The 17,249-nt window shown below is 44.7% G+C and overlaps 1 protein-coding gene across 1 annotated transcript in view; it reads right to left on the reverse strand.

Moving 5' to 3' along the window:
- PPEF1 (protein phosphatase with EF-hand domain 1) overlaps positions 1-17,249 on the reverse strand; it is an 82,667-nt gene that overhangs the window by 36,471 nt on the left and 28,947 nt on the right. The window contains exons 5-9 of the mRNA XM_033949734.1: positions 14,693-14,807; positions 11,530-11,576; positions 8,025-8,191; positions 4,975-5,011; positions 669-818 (exon numbers count right to left, since the gene is read on the reverse strand). Of these exons, the coding sequence (XP_033805625.1) occupies positions 669-818; positions 4,975-5,011; positions 8,025-8,191; positions 11,530-11,576; positions 14,693-14,807 (516 nt within the window). The remainder of the gene's footprint in view (positions 1-668; positions 819-4,974; positions 5,012-8,024; positions 8,192-11,529; positions 11,577-14,692; positions 14,808-17,249) is intronic.

A 17,249-nucleotide genomic window follows, 5' to 3' on the forward strand; every position in this document is an offset into this window, starting at 1 on the left:
TGCCTATCACTTCCATCATATGCAAATCTCTCTCATGCATATTCATTAGGGCTAGCCTGAAAACCCGATTGGCCTGGTGTTCCTCCAGGACAGGGTTGGGAATCACTGCCATAGAGTATCAAATTGACCTTGACTTTGTACAAAAGACATTTCTATTGTTTTGAAGTTCATTATTTTCTCTTTGCAGAGGCGGCCACGGAAATTAATGCTCATTTATCTGTATCATTTTGCCCACGTTAACCCTTATATCTTGCATGCTACAGCTGCTCTAAGTCGTAGGATTTGGTAGGCAAAGGACAGAGTCAGAAACGTAGCCAGGTTTTGACCTTTTGTAAAACAGGTACTGGTGCGCAGGCCCAATTCGCATAGGCCAGGGGTGGGCAACTCCGGTCCTCGAGGGCCGGAATCCAGTCGGGTTTTCTGGATTTCCCCAATGAATATGCATTGAAAGCAGTGTATGCAAATAGATCTCATCCATATTCATTGGGCAAATTCTGAAAACCCGACTGGATTCCGGCCCTCGAGGACTGGAGTTGCCCACCCCTGGCATAGGTGCTATTTCATTCAAAATCTTTTTGAGGGGGGGTTGTGGTCGCTCCCCTTGCACCCCCGCCTAGCTATGCCTCTGGGCAGAGTGGAGTGTGTGCGGTCCGAGCCGTGTTCCTCACCTTGTTTCTTTCAATGGAAGACAGAAGGTCCAGGTCGGTGGTGTCCGCGATCCCACCGTGTAACACCAGCACTTTGCTGTCAATAATGGTGGCTAGCGGAAGCCAGCTGTAGATATCTTGCAGAAGTTTCAGGATGATGGGACCGTGGGACTGTAAAAGAAGAGATTTGTACCTGTTACAGTGAGGCTAGATGTTTAAATGCCATTTTAGAGCATGGGCCATTCAGCCATAGGGAATCTGAGTACCTCCAGACAGCGAGGGGTTACAGGGAGAGGGAGTGGCCTGGGTGAGACTACAGACATGCATTTCCTATTTCACATAGGGCAGGGGTCAGCAACCTGCAGCTCTCCAGACCCCGACCCTTTAATCTCCCTCCCTCCCAACCCCACAGTCCCCCGTCCCCTAGGACCTACCAAGGTACCTTTGTGGCAGGAGCCGGCCTACTCGCTCTTGCCTCCTTGCACCTGTCTTCTAAAATAGCTGCCACGACCTCTTGTAGCTGCTCACGGGAGGGGGAAAGAATCGTGGGGTTGGGAGGGAGATGAAGGGGTCGGGGCCTGGAGAGGGGAGAGAACCTTGACTACGGCTTTGGAGGGAGGGATGAGAGGAGGGGTGCTGCGCCCTAAGCATGACAGTGCCCGGGGCGCACGCATCCCCACCCCCCCTTACTATGCCACTGAGTAGAACCCCAAAAAGTAATATTTAATAAATGCGCAGATTTCCAATTTGAAAGAATCATCTGAAGGGTTAAAGGCGATAGAGCATCAAGGGCTCCTCTTCACACCACACTGTCAGGCAGACGCCGAGGCAGAGCTGTCCAGTAATCGCTGAAAACTCAGACTTTCCCAAGTCATTTCCCACACTCCCGCTGAGGCAGCCCAAACTCCTTCCCAGTGGTCAGTTTCATGGCACGAGGCCGAGAAGATGCAGCAATCGATTTCCCCATGAAGACCACTCGAGGAGCTTGGACCTACCTCAGTCCTGCCGGGCCGCAACTTTTATGAACACATGTGAGAAATCACCTTCCCCTTTTCTCCTGTCTCCTGCAGGCTGTCCAGAGGAGAGAAAAGGGACTGGGTTAAGGAATGGTGTTCTCTGTACACAGCAACCTCCCTCCCTTTCTGTTCCCTCCATGTCAGGAAGGGAGGAGCCAGGTGACTATATTTTGATATCTTCTGTCTGCTTTATTTTTTTAATCATTTATATTCTGCATATCCTGCATATCGTGTTTTTAAAGCTGTTCTTAAGTTGGACTTGTATGTGACTCAGAACTTGTAGATTTGAAGATTCTGCTCCCAGCTGACAAAAGGGCCAACTGTCCTCACCAATGTTCTCTCTAAGGTACAGCATGCACAACCACACACTGTTCTTAATGTGGCCAGGCATCATTCCTGAATCTGGGTAGGAGTCTCTGCCACTGGAAATGCTGCTCCGTGAAATAAAATGAAGCTGTGACCACATTCTTAAGTAGCAACATTTCAGAGCTCATATTGTGATGTCATAATGCCTTATTCCACCAGTGTCTAAGAGCCAACTTCATCAATGATGTCACAATGGCTTGATTATTCCTATACAGGCAGGCCCCGGGTTAAGAACAAGCTACGTTTTTCAAGCTGTTCTTAAGTCGGAAATACTGCTCAGTGAAATCAAATGAAGATTCAACCTCGTTCTTAAGTCAGGAGTCTGTAACTTGGTGACTGCCTGTACTAGTTAGTGCCTTTTGCACCACTATACAGTATGACCGCATTAAAAAAAAGAAACCTTAAAGCTCCAGGAAGTAAATATCTAGCAGCACTAGAAAAGGTTCAAAGAAGAGCGACCAAGATGATGAAGGGGATGGAACCCCTCTCGTATGAGGAAAGACTAAAACGGTTAGGGCTCTTCAGCTTGGAAAAGAGACAGCTGAGGGGAGATAGGATTGAAGTCTACGAAATCCGGAGTGGAGTAGAACGGGTACAAGTTGATCGATTTTTCGCTCCGTCAAAAATGACAAAGACTAGGAAGCAATGGAACCACGGGATACAAGGGGAGGTCCACCCATGGATCAAAAACTGGCTGGCGGACAGGAAACAGAGGGTTGGAGTAAAGGGCCATTACTCAGACTGGCAATGGGTCACAAGCGGAGTTCCGCAGGGGTCGGTACTGGGACCGCTCCTGTTCAATATATTTATCAACGACCTGGAGGCAGGAACGAAATGTGAGGTTATTAAATTTGCAGATGACACCAAGCTATATAGCAAGGTAAATAACGTGGAGGACTGCGAAGATCTCCAAAAGGATCTGACAACACTGGAAAAATGGGCTAAAAAGTGGCAAATGAGCTTCAACATAGGGTCATGCATATAGGGAAAAAGAACCCGATGTTCACTTACAAAATGGGGGGTTCACCGCTAGGGGTGAGCAACCTTGAAAGAGACCTGGGAGTGATGGTGGACACAACATTGAAGGCGACGGCGCAGTGCGCCTCAGCCTCAAGGAAAGCAAACAAAATGTTGGGTATCATTAAAAAGGGTATCACGACCAGGACGAAGGAAGTCATCCTGCCACTGTATCGTGCAATGGTGCGACCGCACCTGGAGTACTGTGTTCAGTACTGGTCGCCGCACCTCAAGAAGGACATGGCAGTACTTGAGAAAGTTCAGAGAAGAGCAACTAAACTAATAAAGGGCATGGAGGACCTCTCATATACTGACAGACTGAAAAAGTTGGGGCTTTTCTCCCTGGAAAAGCGGAGACTTAGAGGAGACATGATAGAAACCTTCAAGATCATGAAGGGTATAGAAAAAATAGACAGGGACAAATTTTTCAAATTAAGGGGATCAACAAGTACAAGGGGGCACTCAGAGAAATTGAAAGGGGAGAGGTTTAGATCAAACGCCAGGAAGTTCTTCTTTACACAGAGGGTGGTGGATACATGGAATGCGTTGCCGGAGGATGTAGTAAGCAGGAACACGCTACAGGGCTTCAAAGAAGCTTTGGATAGGTACTTGGAGGACAAAGGGATAGAAGGGTACAGAAAAGAATAGAGGTAGAGGTAAGTTATAAAATTAGTCAGGGAGCACTGTTTCAGGCAATAGGCCTGATGGGCCGCCGCGGGTGTGGACCGCTGGGCAAGATGGACCTATGGTCTGCCTCAGCGGAGGCAACTCTTATGTTCTTATGGTCTAAATCCTGAGGTAAAAGGAAACAGTCCTTTAGTAATGTATAAATAGTCAAACAATCTAAAAAATAATACTTGCCTGGATGTTAGCTATGAGCGTTGGAGCTGTTACCGCCACGGCCGGCGCTAAAAACCACGCTACAGTTTTGTAACATGGGGGGGGAGTTGGTTTTTTTTTTTTAATTGTTTCTTAAATTGGAGTCAATTTACACATAGGGCCTGTTTTACAAAGCCGCTGCGTGGCAACAGCCCCGAAGCCCTTTAGATCTCTAAGGGCTTCGGGGCCGTTACCGCGCTGTAGCCGCTAGCGCAGCTTTGTAAAACAGGCCTTTAGTCTTAATTGACCCACCAAAGCATTCCAAAAGGTCATTGTCTGTATAGTTTCTCCGCACTATCAGGTTTAATAACTTTTGATACTCTCCAAGACGATGGCAGAAGCATAACACCTCCAAATTACTTCTGAATTTATACTTCTTAGGTATAATTATACTTCAACTGACAGTCAAGTCCAAGAGAGATCAACTGTCTAAAATGTTTGAGCCAAGTATGGGACAGTTAGGCCATTGTGACATCACTGATGAGGTTGGCTCTGAGGCATTATGACATCACAATCTCAGCTCTGGAATGTTGCTCTCATTGGGGTTCCGGAATCTTGCTATTCTTTGAGATGCTGGAATGTTGCTACTCCTTGGGTTTTGGCCAGGTAATAGTGACCTGGATTGGCCACCGTGAGAACAGCTACTGGGCTTGATGGACCACTGGTCTGACCCAGTAAGGCTATTCTTATGTTCTTACGTGAGCCAAGTATAGGACAATCAAGCCATCGTGACATCACTGATGAGGTTGGCTCTGAGGCCCTGTGGAATGAGGCATGATGATATCACAATCTCAGCTCTGGAATGTTGCTCTCATTGGGGTTCCGGAATCTTGCTATTCTTTGAGATGCTGGAATGTTGCTACTCCTTGGGTTTGGGTCAGGTACTGGTGACCAGGATTGGCCACCGTGAGAACAGGCTACGGGGCTTGACGGACCATCGGTCTGACCCAGTAAGGCTATTCCTATGTCTAACATAGGTCGAGTGATTGTTTCGGAACCAGAGAGACATATTGTGGAAGGAAACCCACGTAACAGAACAGATTTCCTACCTTGTATTTCAGCATTACTTCTTTGGTGAAGCCATACCTGAAAAAGCAAAGGCAATGTCATCACTCAATACTTTCTGCTAAGTTCAGCAGTGCAGGAGACAGACAGATGATTTTTCAAAAAGCTCTTATAAAGGGGATAAGAGGATTTGGGATTTAGCTCACATCTTTCTCAGTAGTTCACGGTGAGTTACGTCCCGGCAGAGCTGCTGTCCTTCCTGTCTCTGAAAGGTTTACAATCAAATTCCCTGATAATTAGACTGTGGTGGTCAATGTTTCTATTAAACGCCAACTGCTACAGACAAAAAAAAAAAATCTGTATATTCAATGGCAGTGGCATAGCCAGACCCAGTATTTTGGCAGGGCCCACAGTTAACTTGGATGGGACCTTCCACCCCTCCTCGCCCCAGAGATATGAAAAAAATTATAGTTTTTTACACCTACCCGCCGTCCCAAATCCATGGCCTCCCACCATCTGCCCTCTCAGCTCTGAACCTCGTCCCTTTCCAGAGTACTTTACAGGCATCCCCCAGCGCCAGCAGTGAACAAAATTTATTATCTATTCCCTCACTAAAAATTATTAATACGAGACGACAATTTATCTTTTCTTGTACTGCACCGCAGACTTGGAACGCCCTCCCTATTTTTTTACGGGAGGAGAAAGAGTTTGGGAAATTTAAAAATGAGTTAAAAACCTTCCTTTTCAAAGATGCCTTCGCAACTTAATTTTACTACTTTATTGTCTTATTTAACTTTGCTATACTTTTGTTAATTATTACCCCTTTGTATTTTCTCTTAATGTCTTCTCTTTACTTTAAGAATTGTATTTCTTCCCTCCTTACCCATTGTTTAGTAATGTTAATTTAATGTAAATTAGCCCTATTTAAGTATTTGTACGTATTGTATTGTCCCCTAAACAAATGTGAATTTTAAAGTGTACATCGCTTAGAAATCCTGATTAAGCGATTAATTAAGAATAAACTTGAAACTTAAACTTGAAACTTGATTCATTTTTGCTGCTGGCACAAGTAGGGTTACCAGATTTCCTCTTTAAAAAAAGAGGGCACAGGGCCTTGCCTCATTTCGCCTCCAGTCCTGTCCCATTTCCTAGCTTTGTTTGGCGATTTTATTTTTCTAATCATCTTTGCCAAGTCTCTGGTTGAACGTCCTTCTGTCTGTGCTCTTAACTGTGTTTCCATGGTCGCCTTATCCATTTGCTGTTTTCTCTCCTTTAGCACTAACTCTTAATATTCAACTTTCTTCCATTTTTCTGCCTCCTCCTCAGATCTATCTACTTTTCCATGTCTTTCTTTCCCATCTATCCCCCCTCTCTGTGCCCTTCCCCACCATCCATGTGTGCCATCTTCTCCCTCATTCTCCCCTATTCCCATCTATCTATAAACAGCATTTCTTCCATCTCTCTTCCCTTCCCCATCCCTCTGCACCATGTCCTCCCTCTCTCTCCTCTTCCCTCCAACATTATGTACCATCTCCTCCTTCTCTTTCCCTCTCCTATGATCTGACATCTGTCTTCCCCCTTTCCCCTTCCTACGGTCTGGGATCTTTATCCTCTCCTTCCCACAGTCTGGCATCTCGCTCCCCTTTTTCCTTTTCTTCCTCCCCCCTTTGTGGTCTGGCATCTCTATATCTTTCCCTTCTCTTCCCCCTGCCTTGGTCTAGAATCCCTTCCTCCTCCTTCCTTTCCCTGATCTGACATCTCACTCCTTCCCTTTCCCCCCTCCAGTGGTCTGGCATCTTTCTTTTCCCCTTCCATTCCCTCCCCTGGAGGTATGGCATCTCTCTTACATTACATTAGTGATTTTTATTCCGCCATTACCTTGTGGTTCAAGGAGGATTACATAAGAGGTTATCTGAACATTTCCAGAAGAGTTACAGAGTTGAGCGGGTTACTTCGGGGGATTGAAATGCTTCCTGTGGAGTTAGTTTGTCTTGATGGATTTCTTGAATAGCAGGGTTTTTATTTCTTTTCTGAAAGTTTTGTAGTCTGGTGTCATGATCAGTAGATTGGATAGTTTTGTGATCAAGTTTACCCACCCCATGCTATCCCCCCCACTCCGGGATCCAGTGCTTGCTCTCCCGGCACTGCTGTAACTCGTCGAGCTGTCGGCAGCATGACTGAAGTAAACATGCCACCTTCGGCGACCTGGAAGCTTTCTCTCTGCTACTGCTTCCCGCCTATGCGGGGACAGAAAGCAGCAGTAGAGGAGTAGCTTCCGTGTCGCTGAAGGCAACATGTTTTACTTCAGTCACGCTGCCGACAGCCCAAAGAGTTACAGCAGCGTTGAGTGAGCAAGCACCGGATCCCGCGAGGAGGGGAAGGGAGGACTCCAGATAAGTGCGGGGGGAGGTGGGGGGGGGGGGAAAGGAGGACTCCAGATAGGTGTGTGAGCTGCTCTGGGGGTACTAGATGTCCAGTTTCCCCCGTAAAAAGGTTATAAAATTAAAAAGCTGCCCGGACTCCCACCAGAGTCCTCAGAAAGAGGACATGTTTGGGAAAACCTGCACATCTGATAACCCTAGGTGCAGACCCTTATCTCATGCCATGACTTCGCTAACATCAATTCCTGTCTGGTGGGACGCAACAAAGGGAAGTCTGGGAGGCCCACGTTGGCAGGAAAAATGAATCGCTGCTGGATCCGGGAACACCTGTAAGGTACTCCAGGGTGGGACGGGGTTCAGAGATTGGATATCGGGGGGGGAGGGGGGCATTTTTCAGATAAGGTGCTCTTTGCAGTCTTTATCTAATTCAAACTTATGGCAAACATAGTTGAATCTTTTGTTATTGTCAATTGTTTGCTCTCCTGAGATATTACTGTAGTTCAAATCGGAAATATGAGTACGTGAGCATTGATGCATAAAATAGAAAAAAAACTATTTTTTTACTTCTGTGGTTAAAATGGCCTTACCATGCAGGAAAAAGGGCCTCTAAGTTCAGTAGTTTTGCATTAATTAATGATAGACAAAAATTCCTGAAAAGCAAGACTTCCGCTGCGAAATAACAGTTTAAGGGAGGTCCTGGTTGGCAAAGTCACCTCAGGTTTATGATGTGGTCCTCGTGGTTTCCTCTGTTCAAATGCAAATTATTTGGGTAGACGAGAAGGAACGCAAAAAGAATGACCAGTATCTCCATGGAATTTTGTCCTCGGTCTACGAAGTCCCCATTGAAGAGATAAGTGTTTTCTCCTGAAGGAAGGCCATTCTGTAGGAAGAGAATGAACAGACAAGTAACATTTCAAATAGGTTCACCTTTGCTGACCTGTTCTAGTAGATACATCTTTAGGGAGAAATTTTCACTTGCCCACATTAATTACATAGTATACAGTCTTCTGGTTACCCAGGGCAGAGAGCACCATCCCCCTCCTCCCGGCAGCGGGGGAGTGGCATGGAATGGTCACGGGGGTCACGGTCCGAATGCACTTGGCCGTCGCCTCTGCCAATCCCCTGCCCTGGAATACTGTGTGCAATTCTGGAGGCCGCATGATCGCAAGGATGTGCTGAGACTGGAGTCGGTGCAAAGAATGGCACCCGGATGGTCTCGGGACTCAAGGATCTACCATACGAAAAACGGCTTGACAAATTGCAGCTATACTCGCTCGAGGAGCGCAGAGAGAGGGGGGACATGATCGAGACGTTCAAGTATCTTACGGGCCGCATCGAGGCGGAGGAAGATATCTTCTTTTTCAAGGGTCCCACGACAACAAGAGGGCATCCGTGGAAAATCAGGGGCGGGAAACTACGAGGTGACACCAGGAAATTCTTTTTCACTGAAAGAGTGGTTGATCGCTGGAATAGTCTTCCACTACAGGTGATTGAGGCCAGCAGCGTGCCTGATTTTAAGGCCAAATGGGATCGGCACATGGGATCTATTCACAGGGCAAAGGTAGGGGAGGGACATTAAGGTGGGCAGACTAGATGGGCTGTGGGCCCTTATCTGCCGTCTATTTCTATGTTTCTATGTTTCTAAGAAGTTGGCATCACATCCCAGGTCATGCGCATGCAAACCACGGCTCTGTGACTGCTCCGTCACCCCCCCCCCCCCCGCCCCCAACTCCCTGCAGCCGAGGCAGACCGCCCCTGCTGACCTGCCTTTGCTACGCTAGAGGGTAGAAGGAAGTTACTTTACCAGTGGCCTGTCCACATACTGGAAAATAAGCCCAGGTGTTTGAAATGCACGATGCCTCTGTGATTCTCATATTTATTCATTCCCAGTGGAGACAGAGACTGTGTCTGATTTCAAGAAAGCTTGGGATTGGCATGTGAGATCTCTTAAGAGCAGTTATCAATGTGCCTCTTTCTAGGTTTGTTTATCCGCTGGAATTGCGGTTCAATTGTGGAGAGAAATGATGTATGGAGTATAAAGTAAAAGTATAGTGGATAAACAAACCTAGAAAAAGGAGAAGTGTGCAAAGTATTTGAAGATTTTGAAGTTCAGCATATGATACACGTTTGATATGAACTTTTATTGGATGGGACGGGTCTAGATATATTTATTTGATAAATTAGTTGTGCAATTGTGGTTTAAATGAAATTTTTGGTGGCTTGTGGGAAATTATATGTAAGCAATAAATTTTAAATGGTGTAAGATTGATTATATGAGTAGTAATTGATATATAGTTCTCTATGGTGCCTGAAATAATGTTTTAATATATGAGAACTATTGAACAAATAAATGTTGGTATTTAGTAACTGGTAATACATATTCACTGTGGATATCCTGAAAACCTGACCTGCATTGCCTACTCCTGTTCTAGACGCTAACAGGCCTTGCCTGGAGGAAAATTCCTGTTAAACAGGCCTTTGAGGAGAAGACAAAAGTGGTGGATGAGAAGGGGGGGGGGGGGAAGCAGATCAAAACTTTTGACACCGTTACATATGAGAAATGGTACATTAGATAGATTGTGAGCCCACCAGGACAGACAGGGAAAATGCTTGAAGTACCTGAATAAATTCATGTAAACCGTTCTGAGCTCTCCTGGGAGAACAGTAGAGAAAATGGAATAAATAGTGTGAAAAGCTTCTGTCTCTAGTAGCCAGAGCTGAGACTGTGATGTTACAATGCCTCCTTCCACCAATAAGAACCAACCTCATCAGTGATGTCACAATGACTTGATTGTCTTATACTTGGCTCCCTTTAGCTATATTTGATTTCTAGAGTGGTGCAGTGGTTAAAGCTACAGCCTCAGCATCCTGAGGTTGGGGGTTCAAACCCACGCTGCTCCTTGTGACCCTGGGCAAGTCACTTAATTTCCTTATTGCCACAGGTAGATTGTGCGGACAGCAGGACAGACAGGAAAAAATGCTCGAGTACCTGAATAAACTCATGTAAACCGTTCTGAGCTCTCCTGGGAGAATGGTATAGAAAATTGAATAAATAAAAATAAAAGTCAACTGAAATAAAGCAGAAAAATGCCAAACATTTAGAAACCGTAATTCAGTCCTAAAATAGCGTAAGATCACGTGGACTGGGCATCAAAATCTATCAACCGCTTCAAATCAGGAGGACAAAATCTGATAATAATCCCACAAGAGTAAATACAGTGGTGCCTGACACAACGAACTTAATTGGTTCCAGGAGCAAGTTTGTTATGCGAAAAGTTCGTTATGTGAAACGCGTTTTCCCATAACAATACATGTTAAAAAAAAATAATTCGTTCTGCAGCATAAAATATGCTAAGATGACATAAAAAAAGATAAATTTTTTGTTATTATGTTTATTTAGATACATCTAAAAACATAATTGTTTTTTAAAACAACACACATTTTTTAAATTTAAAGACAGACTAATTTTACAGTGAGAGAGGGCAGAGTCTCAGCGGCAAAAACTGGGACTTAACTGTTCATTTACATCCTTTAATTTACATTTGGTCCACTGACTTGCTGCCCTTTCTATTGTCTCCCATTGGAAAAAAACAGTCATTCCTTTGCATTTCTTTTGTGTAGCATCTCAAAGGCTACCCTGACACCCCAGTGTATGATTGAGAAAACATCATGTTTAGCTGCTGTTTGGCTCCTGGAGCCCAAAACAGAGAGACAGACTTGACTCCCTTGTAACCATTAGTATCTCAAGTACAGGGCAGCTTTAATGCAGAAGTGTAAGCATGCATCGGATACAAAAGAACGCAAGAGCAAAGCTTAACAAATTGCCAGATGCATGAAAGAAAAGTCAATTTAATAAGGTCAGTTGGTTTCTGTACAACAATGTTTTGTTTTTTTCTAGCATCGGGGAAGCGGCGAGAGTAGCTCCGCCCCCCCAACGCATCAGCAGTAGACGCCGGGCCCCTGCGAGCCGACGGTCCGCCACTGCACAGGGAGCCAGGCGGAGAGAGGGCAGTTAAGCGCAGTGCCTGCACGGAAGGATGCAGCTCGGGCGACTTCGTTGTGTGAAACGAAGTTCGTTGTGGGAAGCAAGACCTGAAGTTCGTTGTGCGCAGCGTTCGCTGTGCGAGGCGTCCGTTATGCGAGGCACCACTGTATCTCAGACCCCCGAATGACTGTTCCCCCCACGAATTCGTAAAACTCAATGAAATATTCAATTACCTTGTAGAAGATGAGCAAAAGATCATCCAGTTTCCCGTGCAGATCACCTGAAGAAGGCAACAGAGTCACGGTTTAAAAGCCTATGATATCAAACGCTCCCTGACGTCAAACGCTGCTTTGACTTTCCTACAGCTGCGATTCAATCATGCTGCAGAGCGTTTGCCGAGGGCTCCTTTCACGAAGGTGCGCTAGCGTTTTTAGCGCACGCAGGAAATTACCGCGCGCGACGCTTTCAGAACTAACGCCAGCTCAATGCTGGCGTTAAGGGTCTAGCGCGCGGCGCAACGTAACGTGCGCTATTCCGTGCGTTCAAGCCCTAACACGGCTTCGTAAAAGGAGCCCTGAGTTTCTGCATTACAGATTTTAGTTGTCCAAGTTACCCTGGGGTGTGGGACTCAGGGCGTGTTAAACCGCGTTAGCGGTTTAACACGCGCTAAACTGCCGGCCACACTAGCCGCTACCGCCTCCTCTTGAGCAGGTGGTAGTTTTTCGGCTAGCGCAGGGGTTAGCGCGTGATAAAAAGTCACGTGCGGTAAAGCCGCTAACGCGGCTTCATAAAAGGAGCCCTCGGTTTTACATCAAATATCACACCCCCACCCATTCATTGTGTTATATCACAGTACAGATAATGGTAGCACAGCGACTGACTAAGTAGGCCCAAAACGGTGGATATAGTAGTATTTATCTGAAATGATTCAAAAATCACAGGGAAAAGACCTCAAACGCCCAAGTGTCTGAAGATTTTAAGACATATACAGGGCTACGAACATCATCATTGGTCTAAAACTGGGGTCTGAAAGTCCCTCCTTGAGGGCCGCAATCCAGTCGGGTTTTCAGGACTCCCCCAATGAATATGCATGAGATCTATTTGCATGCACTGCTTTCATTGTACGCTAATAGATCTCATGCATATTCATTGGGGAAATCCTGAAAACCCGACTGGATTGCGGCCCTCCAGGAAGGACTTTGACACCCCTGGAGTATCTACTCTTACTGAAAATCAATTTGGCAGCTGTGTTCTGGATAAGCTGCATTCTCTTTAAATTACACTTGCTTAAACTGATGTAAAGAGAATTTGCATAGTCCAAGTGAGTTAATATAATAGCCTGGACCAGAGGTAGGCAATTCTGGTCCTCGAGAGCCGGAGCCATGTCAGGTTTTCAGGATCTCCACCATGAATATGTATGAGATGGATTTGCATGCACTGCCTCCTTGAGATGCAAATCTACCTCATGCATATTCATTGGGGAAATCCTGAAAACCCGACTGGATTGCGGCCCTCGAGGAGGGACTTTGAGATCCCTGGTCTAAAACCTCCGATCGGTGATTATCCCCTTCTTTTACTAAGGTGCGCTCGGCGGTTTAGCGCGTGCAAAATGCTAATGTGCGTGCTACTTGCGAATGCGTCCACAGAATATAATGACGCGTTAGCTTTTAGCGCAAGCTAAATCGGCAAGAGAGCCTTAGTAAAAGGACCCCTATTTATTTAACTTTATTTTAGAAATGCCAAAAAATATTTTAATGTTTGTGAAACATGTTCCTATACGTCACTCTTGAGTGCATAACCTTTTCAATATTCTTATGATATATTGGTGTAGATATCAATAGAGCAGTAAAATATGGGGCTCATAATCAAAAAAAAAAAAACCTCTAAAAAGTGGCCTAACTGGGTACTTGGACGATCAAAAAGCCTGATCGTCCCATAACCAAAGCTGGTTTTAGACGTATCTAAAACCAGCTTAGGCCTTTCCTCTATCTCTAAACGCATAGAGCGAAAAGAAGCGTTTTTAGAGGAGGGAAGAGGGCAGGAGGTGAGCTGACCTAGACATAGGTGTGCACTGCCTCCTCGAGATGCCTATTTATTGTGGATACCCTGAAAACCTGACCTGGACTTCGTTGCCAGAGGTTGTGGTAAGAGCGGATAGCGTAGCTGGTTTTAAGAAAAGTTTGGACAAATTCCTGGAGGAAAATTTCATAGTCTGTTATTAAGACATGGGGGGTAGCCTCTGCTTGCCCTGGATCGGTAGCATGGAATGTTGCTTCTCTTTGGGGTTCCAAAAGTGTAGGCAGGTTGCTTAGTCGGCACTTATACGTTTTGACTAAGACCAAGTCAAAACAGGTATAAGTGCCGAAAAAGGGGCCGCTGAGCTGATCGTGGCTGCCGCGATCAGCTCAGCGGCCCTGGCAACCTGCCCACCGTAACCATCGTAGCAGGAGAGATGGCTCATCTCCCCTGCCGCGATGGCGATCACCCCTCTACCCGAACTGCCAGTTGGCCCAGGCGCCTAAGGCCCCACCTGTGGGTGGGGCTTGAGGCATCTGGGCCAATCAGGGCCTAAGGCCCGCCATTCTGCGGATGGCGGGGTGGGGTTTCGCCAGGGCAGGAGGGCTTGGGCTCCCTCCTGCCCCGATCGAGTCGGGGGGAGTTGATGGATCGTGGCAGGAGAGATTGGCTATCTCTCCTGCCGCAATCGTTGCTGGGGGTGTGTGTGTGTCGATTTTGTAACCGGTTTTCTTTTTGACAGACACCGGTTATAGAATCCAGCTTTTAGGCAACAGATAGGCCCCCTTCTTCACTGAAAAGCTCTTGTGTTGGGCGTTTGGGACTTAGGCTTTTTTTTTGTTGATTATATGTTGTAAGTGTAGACGTAGTGGTGGTCTGGGCGTTTAAACAGTTGAACGTAGAGGCAGGCCATTAAAAAAAAAAAACACTCCTTTTGGATGGGTTTTTTTTTTTGAGAATGGACATTTTCCCTGCTTCTATTTTCAGCGTTTAGGGCCTAGACCAAAAGGGGACTTAGACTTTTTTTTTTTATTATGCCCCTCCACATATCAATTAATAAGCACTTAGCTCGCTCCCGAAGTATTCATTGATTGAATGTAAGTGCAGTTTTATGATATTAATTGTATGTATAATTTAATGCACTTTGTTCTCGAATTAAGGTGGGAGGGAGGGAGCGAGGGGGACAATATTTTGTAGCATTCTTTGATCGACAGTAAGTGCTGTCTATAAAGTTAATTGTATGTAAATTTTAATGCATCGTTCTTGAATTGAAAAGTAATAAAGATTTATTTTTTTAAAAAAAGAGTGTTGTTTACAGCATAAGCGTCTGAGTTTATAACCTGTTCTGATAACCAGCTCTTTCTTGCCGTGGAACCTCACCACAGATCGTTATTTCTTTGCAGTTGGAGGTTGACAGATGAATGATGTTTGGCAACTGTTTCAGGAACTTCTTGGTTTCGTGCAGCAGCTGGATGACATAGCGGGCGTGAAGAAACTGTGGTGGAGCAAAAACAGCAGACAGGTTATGGCACTGTAGATTTCCAAGTCTTGACATTTGGTTACATTTTGAAGACGTGTCCCTCTGCGTTTACAATAAATTCCAGTGGGCTAAGTTCGACCTGAAAGTGAATGTGGAACAACATCGCTCTTCCCATCCTCACCACTTTGCAGTTCTCTGGATCTGGTCACCCTAAGCTCAGGTGCAACCATTTTGTCATCCTAACTTCATCTAGACCAGGGGTAGGCAATTCCGGTCCTCGAGAGCCACAGGTGGGTCAGGTTTTCAGGAGACCCACAATGAATATATATGAGATAGATCTGTGTGCACTGCCTCCTCGAGATGCAAATCTATCTCGTGCATATTTATTGTGGATACCCTGAAAACCTGACCTGGACTTCGTTGCCAGAGGTTGTGGTAAGAGCGGATAGCATAGCTGGTTTTAAGAAAAGTTTGGACATATTCCTGGAGGAAAATTTCATAGTCTGTTATTAAAACATGGGGGGAAGCCTCTGCTTGCCCTGGATCGGTAACATAGAATGTTGCTTCTCCTTGGGGTTCCAGAATCTTTTGTTACTCTTTGGGATTCTGGAATCTAGCTATTCTTTAGGATTCTGAATGGAATGTTACTACTCTTTGGGAATTCCACATGGAATGCTGCTACTGTTTGGGGTTCCGGAATCTTTTGTTAGTCTTTGGGATTCCAGAATCTTGCTATTCTTTAGGAATTCTGAATGGAATGTTGCTACTCTTTGGTGTTCCGGAATCTTTTGTTAGTCTTTGAGATTCCAGAATCTTGCTATTCTTTAGAATTCTGAATGGAATGTTACTACTTTTTGGGAATTCCACATGGAATGCTGCTACTGTTTGGGGTTCCGGAATCTTTTGTTAGTCTTTGGGATTCCAGAATCTTGCTATTCTTTAGAATTCTGAATGGAATGTTGCTACTCCTTGGAGTTCCGGAATCTTTTGTTACTCTTTGGGATTCCAGAATCTTGCTATTCTTTAGGATTCTGAATGGAATGTTACTACTCCTTGGAGTTCCGGAATCTTTTGTTACTCTTTGGGATTCCAGAATCTTGCTATTCTTTAGGATTCTGAATGGAATGTTACTACTCTTATTATTAATAATAATAATAGCAGTTTATATACTGCAGGACCATGAAGTTTTATGCGGTTTACAATGATTAAAAATGCTACAAATTGTTACAAAAACTGGTGTCTAACAGCTCCAGAGATCGGTTATTGTGGGAAAGATTGTGCGAATCAGCTACCTAAGTACTTCAGGAACAGATATGTTTTTAGGTGTCTCCTAAATTCCCCATAAATATTAGTGAGCATAAGTAATTGTTCCAGATCTTTACCCCATAATGCTGCCTGATATGAGAAAAGCTGTTGATGATGATGTCTTTTAAATTCACATCCTCTAACCGGTGGGGATTCCACATGGAATGTTGCTACTGTTTGGGGTTCCGGAATCTTTTGTTAGTCTTTGGGATTCCAGAATCTTGTTATTCTTTGGATCCTGTGTGGAATGTTGCTACTCTTTGGTGTTCCGGAATCTTTTGTTAGTCTGAAATTCCAGAATCTTGCTATTCTTTAGAATTCTGAATGGAATGTTACTACACTTTTGGAATTCCACATGGAATGCTTCTACTGTTTGGGGTTCCGGAATCTTTTGTTAGTCTTTGGGATTCCAGAATCTTGTTATTCTTTGGATCCTGTATGGAATGTTGCTACTCCTTGGTGTTCCGGAATCTTTTGTTAGTCTTTGAGATTCCAGAATCTTGCTATTCTTTAGGAATTCTGAATGGAATGTTGCTACTCTTTGGTGTTCCGGAATCTTTTGTTAGTCTTTGAGATTCCAGAATCTTGCTATTCTTTAGAATTCTGAATGGAATGTTACTACTTTTTGGGAATTCCACATGGAATACTGCTACTGTTTGGGGTTCCGGAATCTTTTGTTAGTCTTTGGGATTCCAGAATCTTGCTATTCTTTAGAATTCTGAATGGAATGTTGCTACTCATTGGTGTTCCGGCATCTTTTGTTAGTCTTTGAGATTCCAGAAGCCAGGAAATTAGTGAGGTAATAATAGAAAAGGCTCTTCAATTAGGCATTTCATCAATTTTTAGCACTTATTATAGAGAGAGTCTATTTCAAATGGTTATGAGAGATTATGTTTCTCAAGTTCAAGCTTCACATTTTGGTTGTGTTGAGACAAGAATATACCTAAAATGTAAAAAAAAAAATGGATAATACATTGGGCCATGCTTTATGGTTAAGGCCCAAAATTCAGAAATTTTGGAATGCTGTTTGTGTTTTTCTTGGATTAATTATTTCTAGAATTGTGGTTCCTTCCCCCCTGATGGTATTATTTCTTCAATGGGACAGGATTTTTAAGAAAGGGGTTAGGAAATTATTTCATAAATCCTTTATTA

Source organism: Geotrypetes seraphini, chromosome 6 (genome assembly GCF_902459505.1).
Source record: "Geotrypetes seraphini chromosome 6, aGeoSer1.1, whole genome shotgun sequence".
Taxonomy (NCBI): domain Eukaryota; kingdom Metazoa; phylum Chordata; class Amphibia; order Gymnophiona; family Dermophiidae; genus Geotrypetes; species Geotrypetes seraphini.